The sequence below is a fragment of the Acipenser ruthenus genome, chromosome 43, assembly GCF_902713425.1.
Source record: "Acipenser ruthenus chromosome 43, fAciRut3.2 maternal haplotype, whole genome shotgun sequence".
Lineage (NCBI taxonomy): Eukaryota > Metazoa > Chordata > Actinopteri > Acipenseriformes > Acipenseridae > Acipenser > Acipenser ruthenus.
The window spans coordinates 679,966-695,444 of record NC_081231.1 but is presented as its reverse complement, the minus strand read 5'-3'; the positions used below and the strand labels follow the sequence as shown (position 1 = coordinate 695,444).

General features: G+C 43.8%; 1 protein-coding gene across 1 annotated transcript in view; it reads left to right on the top strand.

Annotated features, from left to right (window-relative positions):
- The window catches only part of LOC131709430 (pyruvate carboxylase, mitochondrial-like), a 105,899-nt gene that overhangs the window by 75,822 nt on the left and 14,598 nt on the right, over positions 1-15,479 (top strand). The window contains exons 10-15 of the mRNA XM_059011965.1: positions 7,927-8,071; positions 9,883-9,972; positions 11,382-11,603; positions 13,353-13,509; positions 14,294-14,534; positions 14,887-15,136. Of these exons, the coding sequence (XP_058867948.1) occupies positions 7,927-8,071; positions 9,883-9,972; positions 11,382-11,603; positions 13,353-13,509; positions 14,294-14,534; positions 14,887-15,136 (1,105 nt within the window). The remainder of the gene's footprint in view (positions 1-7,926; positions 8,072-9,882; positions 9,973-11,381; positions 11,604-13,352; positions 13,510-14,293; positions 14,535-14,886; positions 15,137-15,479) is intronic.

The window sequence follows — 15,479 nt, the reverse complement described above, 5'->3', positions numbered from 1 at the left end:
TTACTCTAATTTGTTATCCGCAAACTCAATGGAACCGTTAATTCTGCTCATACAGCCTTTTTTTTATATAGATGCTTTTATCTGAAGCCTCCTGATACATAAAATAAGAAACCGGAAGCTTAAATATGATCCATTTCTTTTTTTTCCCTTCCCTGCAGTGATTTTTTTTTTTTTTTTTTTATATATAAATTTAGTCGTCGACAATTATTTTTACCCCGGTTTTCACCCCAATTTAGCATGCCCAATTATTATCTGTATCCCCGGCTCACCGCTCGCAACCCCCCCGCCGACTCGGGAAACGGAGGCTGGAACACGCGTCCTCCGAAACGTGCTCCTTCCAAGCCGTCATTTTTCGCACTGCAGATCCACAGCAATGCCACCAGACCTATAGTGCCGGAGGACAACACAGATCTGGCGGCTCCGCTGCAGAGCCACAGGCGCCCTATCGGCCACAGGGGTCGCTGATGCGCGGTGAGCCGTGGATTCCCCTGCCGACCTAAGCCCTCCCTACCCGGGCAGCGCTCAGCCAATTGTGCGCCGCCCCCTAGGAACTCTCGGTCACGGTCAGCTGTGACATAGCCTGGATTCGAACCTGCGATCTCCAGGCTATAGGGCACATCCTGCGAGGAGCGCCTTTACTGGATGCGCCACTCGGGAGCCCCTCCCTGCAGTGATTGATAAAGCGACTCTGTTTTCTGTGTGTTTGAGCTTCATAGCCGGTGTGAGATTTCACTTCTCTGATCACATCCTGTCTAACCTGACCGTCCTCAAAACGGGACACAGCAGTTTGTAGCCTGAAATTGAGGATTGTTAAAGAAAAGAAAAATCTAATTGATTTAGAATGCATCAAATAAGACAGTTTTCAAAATTCAGTTTTCATTCGCCAAAGAAATGTATTTGGTACTTAATGGGTTAATAGGAGAGAGAGAGGAGGTATGTAGCAGGAAATGATCCATGTTTTAACATTTGAGATTCGGGGTAAGCGAAGCGTCTTCTGTGTAATGAAATGGTCAGATTCACAGAGAATTATACACGGTCATAAATATCTAGAACGGAGCAACCTGCATTATTCAGATGGGAGATCTGGAGGCTGCATTTATTAATCTACAGGGGTTAATGTGTAAACAAAAAGCTACTGGACCTTACAGTTAAGGAAGAGGGATAGCATTTTCCCCAGACCTAATGTACTGGCCTTGATTTACAGCCGCTCCCAGATATGCTCCAAGTTCAAATGCTTGCTGGTATCCTGCCAGCCTAGCCTAGTTTTAACGCTGTTGGTGGGTAGGTGGAGATTAAATCGGATGTCCTCAAATCTGAAGGGAGAGTTGAGCTTCATTTTGGTTATGAATTCTGATGGATTTTATTTTAACGGTTGTAACTCCAACAAAAAAGATATATTAATATAGATAAATGTTGCTACCCGGACATCTTCCGTTTTTGTTTGAATATTGTTTGGTAGCGTCGTTATGATTTAAGTGTTCGCTGTTTTAATTACGCCTCGGCTTAATGGTTTTTAAATGGGCGCACCTGTCTGCTAATTAGAACTGATTTTTAATGGTAGAAGCCAAATATGCCTTTCCTGTTTTAGTCCCTTTTGCTGAAGGCAGCTAACTCGCACCTGAGCTTGTTGCCTGCACACTGGGGCTAATCAAGCTTGTAGTAAAACCTGTCGTGGTTCACTGCAGTAATACAAATTATGTATTTTTAAATGCTACAAGTAGTGAAGGCCACAAGGTTGAAATATTGCTCTCTTCAAATAAGTCATGCTATCTCGGCATGTGTGCTTGATCTCTCTCTCTCTCTCTCTCTCTCTCTCTCTCTCTCTCTCTCTCTCTCTCTCTCTCTCTCTCTCTCTCTCGCTTTCTTGCCTCACTCTCCTCTCCCTCTCGCTTCTCTCTTGCTCCTTCTCTCTCTTGCTCCTTCGCTCTCGCTCCGCTACAATCCCTCATTAATTACTCATTAGTTGTTCATTAGTAACAATAGTCCGGGCGGACGCTGTGCTATTAGGCGTTGAGGTGAACCTAAAAACAGCAACAGAGACCACAAGGAAATTGAAGTGTCTGCTGATTTCATTAACTGCACATAATAATTAGACTGGTTGGTTGGTGGTTTTTTTCTTGCCCTGGGTCAGGGGGCCATGACTACTTTTAATAAGCTCTAGGAATGGAGCCGCCTTTAAGATTTGATTTGGTTTCGAATCCGACAACGAGCGCGCAGAGCTGGCTCGGGGTTAAAAAAAAAACGCCACTAGATTTTGATTTGTGCATATAAATGAGGGACAGGGTGTGAAATATATGTTTGCACCTACAGATGAACGGTTTCCAGTGGTATTGGTTTATGAATGAATGTACAGTATGTGCTAGTTACCCCTTTTAAGGTACAAGGGACATGTGTGCCCACAAACGAAGCCGGCATTCTTGTTGCAGGGAGGTGCGCGAAACCTGGCTTTAAAATGTACTGACAGGTTGGTTCCGGTTATCCAAATAGTTTCCTCCTCGTGATGCTAGAGTCTCTCCGAATGCATTAAGAACAAACACTCCATTCCTGGTGCACCTTACGAGTCTTATTCCCTTCCCTGTGCTGTGATGTGGGCACGAGGGTCCTCGATCACGCTGTTAATGTTGATGACGTTTTGAACGCTGTGTATCTTTTCTTGGCTGTCCCAAAATAACTGAGAGAATGCAAATTTCACCGAGCAGTCTGCATAATACAAACAGGCTGACAGCAGAAATGTGATTCAGTTCAGTATCCGAGCGCTTCGGCAAGCTGCTGGCTATACTGAGCACAGCAGAGATGGGACGGGGGACGTGAAGCTATTATTATTATTATTATTATTATTACTATTATTATTATTATTATTATGTTTGTTTAGCAGACTGTGAAGCTGAACTGTGACAGTGATGCGGTCGGGACCTGATTTTTAGCAGAGGTCAGGTTCCTTCAGAATGAATAATGTTTTAACACTGTAGACTTGGCTTAGGTTCAAGATAATAGACAAAGATGTACATAAATGCAAAATGTGTTCCCCTTTTATGGTGATATTATTTACCTTTTAATTTATTTTTTTTAGCAAGAAAAGAGTAATGGAGAATTTACATCAAACTAAATGTAGAAAATGGATTTTAAATGTGTGTGTGCGCGCATGTATTTCGTCAGTGTAAGAGCCTCCCTTTTCTTTCTCTTTGAATGTGAACGTTGGTAGTCTGATTCTGTAGTGAAAGCCTCATTTCCTCTGCTACCCCCTCCCCCCCATTGAAACGTAAAACACGCAGAAACAGCTGTTTCCGTGCCATCAGCTGCCGTTTACATGAATGCAACAGGATGAGTGAACTCGGGTACTGCTAATGAATGGCTTTGTCTCCTAACAGGTGGTGAAACAACAGTGTCATTTACAGCGCTGGTTATAATGGTAGAAAACTCTAGTGGAGGCTTTGAGTAAATTGTTGATGCTCATAATGCATCAGAACAGAAAAACATGTCAGACTTTTGCACAGCAGTGTGTATGCATGCATGCATACATGCTAATGATGTCAAAGTGATAATTCCTCTAGAGGAAAATATACTTGAACTTGGATTCATTCGACTCCAAGACCATCGCTTTCAATTCAAACACAAAACATCTCGTTTTCAATCACTCAACACCCACAGCACAGAAATGTTCATTAATGATCAACAAAATGAATACGTTAAATGATGTCAAGCTGGTACATTCGTATCTCAAATTGGAGAGGAACGGGAAATTCAAACAAGGTAAAGGCGATCATCCAAACAGCCCTAGTTCTGTTCGAATCACTCTCCTTATAATGCGATTCAAGCAGTCACCAGGCTCAGCCGCCATGTGTTGCAATTGGAGGTAAATTTACGGACGGGTCATTTTTTATGAAAATCATATTTGTAAAACTTCACACGGCTTTTTGTAAACCTTTTGTAGAAGAGCATTGACCTTTTTACAGCAAGATGTTACTTTTTTTTTTTTTTTTTTTTTTTCATCTGTCGAGATTTAACAATGCAGCAGCTAATTGGCAAGTGAGAGGGGGAGGGAGGGGGGTGGTAATCAAACTGATTCCAGCAAGACCTGGCTTGAAAAAATGACATTCGTTTTCTGTCGGAGGCCAATTATTTTTATGTAACACCTTGCAGAGGTTGTTAGAGGTTACTAAAAAGACTTGTTACCTATCTCCCCTCTCTGTCTGTGAGTTTTATAGTACTTGCAGGGTCAAAAAAGAAACTCGTCTCTTTCATTTAAATGATACAGTACATCGATGTACCGTTTAAGTCACTTTTCTTAATTTTGAATGTCCTCCATTTAATGTTTATTTACTTGGTTTCACTTTGAACGGTCAATCAGCCCGATCAATAGCAGTGACTCTTACCTGGTTTATGTGCATCGCTCGATCCTAACAATCTGTTTTGCGCAGCGCTAGCAATACATGGGTGTATGTGGTTCATCGCTAGCAGCTGATGATGATTTTTATAATCAAGCCACAAAACAATGGGATTTAGCAGTAAAACTAAAAAGATGGTTTTTCGATTTTCAATGTGTTTGCTGTTTTGCAAGGCAAAAGTAATACTAGTGCCAGGTTTCGTAGTGTGTGTGTGTGTGTAGGACGATGGAAGGATAGGGCTCTGTTAATGAGGCCGTTCTCCTAGGGTGGCAAGTGACCTGACTTTTAATGTTCTGGCATCTGCATCCAACTGGCTCCATAGGCGATCAATTAAAAAGAAACAGCAAGAGATCTGGTTTAAACACAGCCAGCCATGCGTAGGAACAGACTGGAGCAACACAACCTGCTTCTCCCAGCCCAGAGTTTATAACTCTGTTATTTAAAGTTGCAGGATTTCCAATAACAGGTGGGGCGACTGGGCACAATTAAATTAGGCTTCTGCCTCTCTTTTTTTAAAGAGAGGGGAGGGGAAGAGGACGTGGTTTGTCGCAGATGCTAGACCGCTTTCCAATCGCTTGGGTTTATCATTCACAGGGGGTGAAATCTCGAGATGGAAATGACTCCTATTGCATAGCAGTTTTCCCCATTACAGATTTTACTAACAGCCTCATTTTCGCCACAGTGTAAAAGGCAACAGGCTCAGGTATATCCTTATTAATAGTAAAACCAGGAATGGGTCACACTGCAGTGCATTCTGGCGTGACCCTCTCCTCTCTCTGTATGCACAGATAGAAATGAGACTCCCACTGCATAGCAGGTTGATCCATCCCTGGTTTTGCTAGGAGTTTGACGCACCTGAGCTTGTTGCCTGTACACACTGGCTAAATCAAGCTTGCAGTAAGAAAACCTGGTATGCTATGCAGTAGGATTCTGTGTACATCCCTGTTCACTGCTGACCCAGAAAAATCCGTTCTCCTCCCCTCCCCTGTGACCCTGGGCACAGCCAGCCACGAGACACCATTGATCACAGCCTCGAGGGCGCTGTCCCACAGAGGCATTGATCCGTTACATTTCCGCCCAGCACGTGGCCTGTGTAAGAGACTGGCACTGCCACGAGAGAGCCAGAGGGGGCTGGGTGTTGATGGGAAAAGATTCCCCTATCGATTTTTTTTTTTGGTTTGTTTTTGAAAGCAGGATGCACAACCGCAAAGAGAGTCCTGGCCTGGTATGAACTGCAGGAGGCATCTCATGAGGGGAAAAAAGAGAGCCTGGGTTTGCATTAAAATGAAGGCATTGAAAGAGTCCCAGTGGAAACATGTGTCTGTGAATTTACACTGAAGATGCAGAGAGACTTCTAGTGGAAACCGTTTTGTGAATTCTCACTTTTCAGAAGTGAGAATTTTGACCGGGTTCTGGTGGGTGCATTTCACAGAAGTCGAAAAAAAATATAGATTTAATTATAAAATCTCATTTATGTGTGTTTGGTTTTGTTTAAGCAAATTGAAGGGTTAACCTGTGTGGAGGAGAATGAATCTCGTCTCGGGATGGGTTGAAATGAAGAGTGTTGCGTTCGACGCAAAGTCAAGGGTCTGCTGCTAATTTTAAAATACTGCATGCAGGGACTTGCCAAGCATGGCATATTAATTTGTAAAGTCTGCTCAGCCTAGTGTGAAACTCTCCCCAGCTGAAGTTTTAGAATAAGGCAGTGATACAGGATCTATGCATTGCCATTGAGAGACTGGCCTATGATTGGAACGCACAGAAATCCTTTTTTTTTTTTTTTTTTGGTCAGTCAGGGATGAAACTAAGACTTGCACAGCAGTTTGATCCATTCCAGGTTTTACTACTATGAGCTTGATTTAGCCACCAGTGTGCAGGTAACAAGCTCAGGTGTGTCTTAAACTCCCAGTAAAACCAGGAGTGGATCAATCTGCTCTGCAGCGGGAGTCTGATTTTCCATCCCTGGTGATTTTTGGTAACTCCTCGCCCTTTTAACATTTTACCGTTCAGAGTGAATAAAGAAACAGCTGTTTGGGTTTGTGATGATCGCTGCTTTTCTTTAGACTCTGGAGACTAGCGATCCACACAAACCCAAGCAGCTGTTTCTTCACTCTGAATGGTGAATAAGCCTGACCAGCAACCCTCTCCTGCGGAGAGCTCGATTTTCAGCTGTGTACAGTCTGTGCCGGACGAATACCGTTAACGGGAGAGAGAGGTGGAGACAGGGAGAGAGACACAGTGTAATACATTATTAAAGCAAATCGCACAGGCTTTGCCCCACGCAAGAGAAACAGACCTTTCAGATTGTTCACAAGGATTTTGCCGCCAGCAAGATTTTTATCCATACATCTGTTCGATTTTTTTTTTGTGCAACAGTGTTATTGAAACTAGAAGAGGCAGAGTCAAGCAGACCAGCGTTTGGGTTCTAATGCCTCGACTGTAGTTTTTATAGCCCTGAATCGGCTTTTGAAGTTCTTCTGTAATACGACAAAAGTTTGTCAAATTGCAATGTTAGTTTCTTTTGGGTACTGCCAATCCTGTCGAACTGACACAGGGTCGACGGATCCTTTTTAGAAGCAAAACTGTGACCACCGAAATTGGTCTCCCAAAGCTTTTTTATTTTTTTCTTTTTTAAATTCAAAGCTGTATTTATGGGAGAGGGAAGCGAGCCTCGCTTCGGAGGAGCGTTCAGCTCGTAAAAATGAAATTCGCTTCTTGGCCAGGCGAGACCATCATTATCAGGCTAATATCCCCAATTCCCTCGGCGGGGAATGCAGACTTGCAACATCAGCATTCTGTGCAAAAACTGTTAACGTCATTTTATTTCTGCTGTCGTGGAGAGCGCTTATCCGAGCATTCCCCTAGGAGGGGCGGTGAGCAACAAGTCAGGAGTTAGGGAGCCCTTCTAAAAGTTTCCCTGTTTTTAAAATAAGCATAGTAAATTGTAGTAAAGCACCGAGAGGTCTGGTAAAGCATAGAGAAGCATTGTAAAGCACAGAGAGGTCTGGTAAAGCATAGGGAAGCATTGAAAAGCACAGAGAGGTCTGGTAAAGCATAGGGAAGCATTGTGAAGCACAGAGAGGTCTGGTAAAGCACAGGGAAGCATTGTAAAGCACAGAGGTCTGGTAAAGCATAGGGAAGCATTGTAAAGCAAGGTGCTGCATATTATAAAGCAAACCATGGAATACTAACTCTTAGAAAAGTTTCCCATAGTAAAAGCACAGCAAAGTATAATCAAGCACAGTGAAAGCATGCTAAAGCAGAGAGATGGTAAAGCGTATTAAAAAGCATGGCAAACCAGGGTAAGCTGTGATCAAACTGCAAAAATACCATCAAACTGTCTTTTTTTTTTTTTTATAAGGGAGTCCATGTATTTTATTTAACTGTTATGCTTTGCAAACTAAAACAAATATTAGCAATAAACAGAACTGGTTAGATTCTTTCTTTCTTTCTTTCTTTCTTTCTTTCTTTCTTTCTTGATATGCTACAGCTCTCCGTATTGTGCATCAATTACATTGAATCTCTCTCTCGCTCTCTGCAGACGAACATTCCCTTCCTCCAGAACGTCCTCAGCAATGACCAGTTCCTGCACGACACAGTGGACACCCAATTCATTGATGAGAACCCGGACCTGTTCAACCTGAAACCGGTTCAGAACCGGGCCCAGAAGCTGCTCCACTATCTGGGTATGTGTGCCATTTAATCTGGGTCAAAGTTCTCTTCTGAACTCGACTCTGCTTCCATTTACATCCTGTTCCCTCCCGTCTTGGGAAGAGATTAGATTTCTTTTTTTTTAACCTGTCCTCATAGCTCTGGGATCAGCCTAGTTTCCCTTTCTCCATCCTGCTCGTGTGCAATGGTCTACCAGAACCAAGCCTTCATCCTTAAGTCACAGTCCAAGATCCAACTAATGCATTACAACCTGATTTATACAGGACTTGACATTTCTATGGTGTTAGAAGCTATGTTGCTTTAGGCGTTGTGTTAATTAGTTCACGTTATACTACATTACCCTCGAGTCACGCTTGGGTGGATGTTGAAGGATTGCCATAAAAAGCATGTCTTGACAATTTTTAAATGCAGGATTACATTATGGAAAGACTTCAGGACCACAATCCTAGCTTGAGATTTCACATTGAAAGCAGTGGGTTTTTTTTTTTACAGGATAAGTCTAAGGGTCGTTGCTGTGAATGGACATGCTCAATGTAGGGATGGAAATAGGAATCCCATTGCATAGCAGTTTGATCCATTCCTGGTTTTACTAATCAAATGACACAACTGAGCTTGTTGCCTATACACCGTGGCTGATCGAGCTGGTAGTAAAACCTGGAATGGATGAAACTGCTAGGCAACAGGAGTCTTGTTTCCATCCCTGTGTGAAGTCAATTTCATTAAGGATGCCCCCTCTATTTGGAATTAGTCTGCAGTCCCAAATGTATTAAACTGACCCCTAAGGTTTAAGCAATGTACGTCTCCTGCAAATAAAAAATAATGATGCTAACTAACTTATTTTTGCAATGAGGTTCATGAATCCAGGGTTTAATGTACTGACAGGTCGGTTCCGGTCGTCCAGATGGTCAGTTTCCTCCTCGTGATACTAGAGTCGCTCTCAAATGCGTTTAAGAAGAAACCGTTTTGAACAAGCGCTCGATTTTCCTGGTGTACCTTCAGGGGTTACAGTAATCTACTCCATAAGCATTTTACAGCACTGGGGAGTCCCAGCTGCAGTGAATCAACGGTTTTAATGGTAATCCCAGGATAGCCACTGATAGCAGGTTTAATGCAATGAAAGGTGATTTCCCCTGTGCTGTAAAGTGCTCTGGGAATGTGATTATACTCAGCCTGGAGGTATTGATGACTCCATAACACGCAGTTCCTGTTCTGCAGGTAGGTATCAAGACAGACCGTGCAGGCGTCACTACTTCCACCCTCGGTGTAACTTTACCATCACAGATCCCTGCAAACGGCCGTTCGTTATGAAGCCTGCAAAGAGTCTGAGAGCCTCCCTATCTCTCTCTGTGCTTCACCAGCACAGAGGGAGGCTGTTCAGAGAGTAGAAGAGCCTCCCTTTCTCTGCTCCACCAGCACAGAGCAGGGGGAGGCTGTTCAGAGAGTATCGGAGCCTCCCTTTCTCTCTCTCTGCTCCACCAACACAGAGGGAGGCTCTTCAGAGAGTAGAAGAGCCTTCCTTTCTCTGCTCCACCAGCACAGAGCAGGGGGAGGCTCTTCAGAGAGTAGAAGAGCCTTCCTTTCTCTGCTCCACCAGCACAGAGCAGGGGGAGGCTCTTCAGAGAGTATAAGTCTCTTTCTCTGATCAGTCTTTTTTGCCTTCACACTGTGGGGAATGCACAACCACATTACAGAAAGTCTTGTTCTGTTGGCAAGATACCTACAAGGGATCACGGCGCTGGATGTGGGTGACCTTGGAGCTGAACTGCACACGAGAGAGTTTGTGTTTTTTAGTCTCTCTCCCTAACAGACTGTTTTCTCTTTCCAGGTCACGTGATGGTGAATGGGCCCACCACCCCCATTCCGGTCAAGGCAAAAGCATCCAGTGTTGACCCAGTGGTTCCTTTGAACCCCTTGGGTGAGTAGAGATGGGAATCGGGACAAGTTAACACTTCTTTTTTTTTTTTTTTTTGTTTTGTTTCAAGTGCTTGCTTGTCAAATGTAGTGGACTTTATTGTGATGCATTGGTGTGAATTTTTTTTCTTTTTTAACCTGTATCATTTACTTTTAAAAGTGTCACACACATTTTCCTAGATTTAATGATCAATTCAAATACATGGTGGTGCAGAAACGCTTTATAATTTGATTTTTTTTTTTTTTTAATGACTCGTGTTAATTACTTCTAATTAATTGCACTGGACTTCCAGTAAGTGTCAGTTATTTAATAGCACGGACTACATCTTGCATTAGGGATTTTTCTGCAGTGGCTTCGGTTCTCCACTGAAGCAGCTCCTGTTAAGAGATTAATGTAACCACTTGCGCACCAACCCTGAAATGTATTCTTGCACCGAGACATGGAAGCATTCTCCCGAAGGCTCGATAATCACCACTAAATTAGATCCGGTGGAAGAAAAAAACACCTTCCTGATGCACGCCTTGGGGGCACGCTGTACACTCCACGATTTTAATTCAGTTTAAAATGAAGTGTGTTGGGCCGCTAGTGTATTTTAGCTAATCCTGGTGTTAAAGCCTCTGCATTTAAAGAAGTGAAAAGTACGTTGAAGTGTTAGGAGATGGATCGGGGGAAACAGTTCAGGGATCCGCTTCAGCATCCCTCCACCCTGTCCCACTCTCTCCCAGAGCCACAGTTGGATTGGGAGGCTGGTAATGATGTGTTTGGGGAACGTGAGCTGCATTCAGTCGATCTGCATTTATCTTGATTGTAGTGAAACGAAGGTTTGGGAAGCAATGGAAAATTTTTGCAACTAAATGTGTGTTTTTTTGTTTCTTTCGCACATTTAAATATGCATGCAATTTTTACTGCATTTAATCCAGTACTTTAGAGTACTGTTATCTGTCAAGTGTTATTTAATCTGTAGTATTTTGTATTTAATCATATCCTGATGTAACTATCACTGACACTTATCTGCTGTATTATTGAATCGCATTTTGTCACACTTGTACTTGCTAGAACCAAAGTCATGGTATTTATCTTGCTCTTAACTGTATTAATACTTGTACTGTGATTCTTGAAATGTATTTTTGTTTACGACTAAGTCGCCCTGGATAAGGGCGTCTGCTAAGAAATTAATAATAATAATGCAATCTTAATACAAACATATTGCCAGATACATAACTAACATTCACACTGCATGTCTAAACCCACAACAGTGACTCTGCAGCTGCAGCAGTTGTTGATGAAGCATAGTTCACCCCTCAAGTCTCTCCAAACACTTTGGATATAAGCATTCTGCTAAATGACTAACAGACAGGGTTTTTGGATAGGGAACTGGTTGACTGTTTTTCTTGTGCTTGTGTCCCGGGCAGGAGACCCCCCGAAGGGCTTGCGGGACGTTCTCCTCAGGGAAGGTCCGGAAGGGTTTGCCCGGGCCGTGAGGAGGAACAAGGGGCTGCTGTTGATGGACACCACTTTCCGGGACGCCCACCAGTCCCTGCTGGCCACCCGCGTACGAACCCACGACCTGAAGCCTATCGCACCCTTTGTCTCGCACAACTTCAGCAATCTGTTCAGCATGGAGAACTGGGGAGGTAGGGTATCCCTAACTCCATGCAGCCCTCCTCTCTGCAGGTTTGCTCACAGAGTGGAGTTCATTAAGCACCATGTTACTGGATCCTCGGCTAATGTGTTATTGCAGTACTACGTAATTGTAGATATTGTGATCCTAACTTGTTGCATCCTATTTCATCTTGCATTACGTTAGTGTGATTTTGCACTTACTGGAAACTATGCTGTGTTTAAATATGAAGCTTGCATTGTAACCCTGTGTGAGTCGCCTGGGATAAAGGTGCCTGCAAAATTAATAAATAGAAATATTATACAGCTATGGCCAAAAGTTTTGCATCACCTTTTAGGATTGAGACATTGAATTAAAACTATATATGAACATATTTTAGATCTTTTAACATCGTGTACTCAAACTACAAAATGAGATTGCAAAAAAGTCTACCGGAAGCCTTAATAGTACAGTAGTATTCATGTTCGATCTTTATAAAATGACACTGACAAGACACAGAACCCTGATCCACAAGCAGAACTGGAAGCATGTCTGGGAGCCGCTGTAAATCAAGGGCAGTGCGTTGGGTCTGGAAACAAATGCTGTCCCTCTTCCTTAAGATCTGGTACTTTTTTGTTTTCAATTTAATTCCTGAGCACATTGATTCTGCGTAACTTTATAGAGAAAGTTGGTAATGTATATAGGAATCTATATAATGTAAGATATGCATTGTGTTTTATGCTAGCGTCCGCACAGTTTGCATGCAGACAGGCCTGGCTGTTTCTAAATGTATTTAAAAAATAAATAGTCAGTACAGTGAAATCTGTCATGGTTTTTTTTCAACCTCAGGAAATGTTATTTTAAACCCTCTATTATTCACTGCTGCAAGCGAAGTACATAAAGGAAATAAGAAAATGTTAAAATGTTTTAATAAAAAAAAAAATCAAGGCAACATGCTCCAAGATAATGGACCTCTGATAAATGTGCTTTGCTTTATTTATTTATTTATTATTTTATAAAGGAAGCAAGGAAATAAATAATGAAATGCTGGGCCCTTGGCGTTTTTGGATGGGAATCGTTTGACACATTTGCACGGAGAGCTCTGGTGTTCTGAAATAGATTTGCAGTGAGGGAGAGGGGCAAGCGAAGCCTGTTTGTAAAGCCCAGCAAGCTGCTGTGAATTGACGCAGGTACCCGGACCAGCACAGGGGCTCATGGTTTCTGGCAGGAAGGCGTCTACACAACTCCGATAGACAGCGGCTCAGATTAGAGATTAGAGCCGTCTGGGATGAAAAACTGATTTACATGTAGAATGTGTGATTTTGAGTTTAACTGCACCTGCTGATCTACGATTGAAACCTGTACAGATTTAATTCTCTCTCTCTCTCTCTCTCTCTCTCTCTCTCTCTCTCTCTCTCTCTCTCTCTCTCTCTCTCTCTCTCTCTCTCTCTCTCTCTCTCTCTCTCTCTCTCTCTCTCTCTCTCTCTCTCTCTCCTCTATCCTCTGCTCTCGTGCTCTCTCCTCCCTTCCTCTTTCCCCTCTATCCTCTGCTCTTGTGCCCTCTCTCCTCCCTTCCTCTTTCCCCTCTATCCTCTGCTCTCGTGCTCTCTCTCCTCCCTTCCTCTTTCCCATCCTATTCTGTCTCTCTCTATCTTCTCTCTTTCTGTCCTCTTCCCTTTCCCCTCCTATTCTGTCTCTCTTCTCTCTTTCTGTACTCTTCCCTCCCTTCCTTTTCCCCTCCTATTCTGTCTCTCTATTCTTTCCCCTCTCTCTCTCTCTCCAGGCGCTACCTTTGACGTGTCGATGCGCTTCCTGTACGAGTGCCCGTGGCGGCGTCTGCAGGAGCTGCGCTGCCTCGTTCCCAACGTCCCGTTCCAGATGCTGCTGCGGGGCGCCAACGCAGTGGGGTACACCAACTACCCCGACAACGCCGTCTTCAAGTGAGAGCCCAGGGGTCATCCTCCCCGCTTTTAATTAACCCTCCGAGACAATCAGACGTCTGTCGGTGGTGCGATTCCTTTAAACCCAGCAGATGGGTTTGTGTGTGTGTGTGTGTGTGTGTTTTTTTTTTTTTTTTTTTTTTTTTTTTTTAAATACAGGCCAAATGCAATTGTCACAACAAAAGTAGTTAAATCCATGATTTTTATCCTTTTTGAAGCCAAGTGATTTGCTAGGGTTAGATACCTCAGTGGACCAAGTAGCTCATTTTAGCTCTAAAGTAGTGAAGTTATGTGCGTAACTCAAATTTCAAAGAGTGGCTCCTATTGCCATATTCTCCACCTGTATCACAGTGTTTACTTTTGGGACCGGATCCTCACAACTTAATAGTCCGGACCGGGTTTTGAAATCCGTTCACGTCCCGAGATAGGCTAAGGGTGAACCTGCCTTGTTGTGATATGTAACCCATCAATCGCATACAGATTTTAACTGCATACTCTTTATATAAAACTTCACAAGAATTTCAAACATATAGTACTGCCCAAAATTTGCGTTCAGGTCCTTTTTGGGTAGAACATCATGGAGGTTTGTTTGTTTGGTTGTGTTTTTGTATTTTGTCTGACGCTAGTCTCTTGTCTCCAGTTCTTTGGGTAGAACATCATGGAGGTTTGTTTGTGTGTCTCGGACACTAGTCTCTGTTTTGTCTCCAGTTCAGTTCTTTGGGTAGAACATCGTGGTTTTTATTTAGTGTTTTGTCTGACGCTAGTCTCTCCTGTTTCGTCCCAGGTTCTGCGAGGTGGCGAAGGAGAATGGGATGGATATCTTCCGTGTGTTCGACTCTCTCAACTACCTACCCAACATGATCCTGGGCATGGAGGCAGCAGGCCAGGCTGGGGGGGTGGTAGAAGCTGCCATCTCCTACACGGGCGATGTGTCCGACCCCAGCCGCACCAAATACTCCCTCGACTATTACATCAAACTGGCCGAGGAGCTCGTGAAGGCTGGCACGCACATCCTCTGCATCAAAGTAAAGAACCAGCTCTCGTTGTTTTAAACTGCCGGGTTCGTGTGCCAGAGTTAGAAAACCTTCAGTCAAGTCTTGGATCTGTCGCGGTTTCGGATCAGTTGCGTTCGTTTTGTTTAGTATTGTTCATTATTGGTGAGGAGGGGATGGAATGGGTGACCTAGTTGACCTAGACATTGTGGGCATCAATCAGCTGCTAGGAACCGTTCCAAGTGTTTCAGCAGCTTTCATTCGACTTCATGAAGCAAAATGAGTTTGTTCTATAGCGGGGGTGATGCAAAACTTTTGGCCAGAGCTGTAGATGTTCTCCTGATTTTTTTTTTTTTTTTTCCTCTCCTCTCGCTCTCTCTCTTAGGACATGGCTGGGCTGCTGAAGCCCAACGCCTCTGCCCTGCTTATCAAAGCCCTGCGGGATCGTTTCCCGGACCTGCCCATCCACGTGCACACCCACGACACGGCCGGGGCGGGCGTGGCCTCCATGCTGGCGTGCGCGGAGGCTGGCGCCGACATCGTGGACGTGGCCGTGGACTCCATGTCGGGGATGACGTCGCAGCCCAGCATGGGCGCCATCGTGGCCTGCACCAAGGGAACGGACCTGGACACGGGTAAGGACAGCTCTTTCTGGGAGTTTGCAAAATACCGTCAACAAAAAAATGAATCCATCAATCTCTTGTATTTTTTTTTAAAGTAACGGGTTTTATTTTGGGGGTTTTAATTTGCTGAAACCTATTGGTTGAAGAGGCTTGACTACTGAATTACATTCCTGGTTTTGTATTTTGCTTCCGACAAGCTGCTGACCAAACGCGACAAATAACGGGGTTCAGTCGTACCCGACCGCTTCCCTGTTGGCATTGGATCCCAGTATCTCCGCCCCCCCTCAATCACAGCTCAGCTCAGCTGGTCAGAAACGACTCCTAAACCTGACAGTAGTGAAACCTGTTGTATATT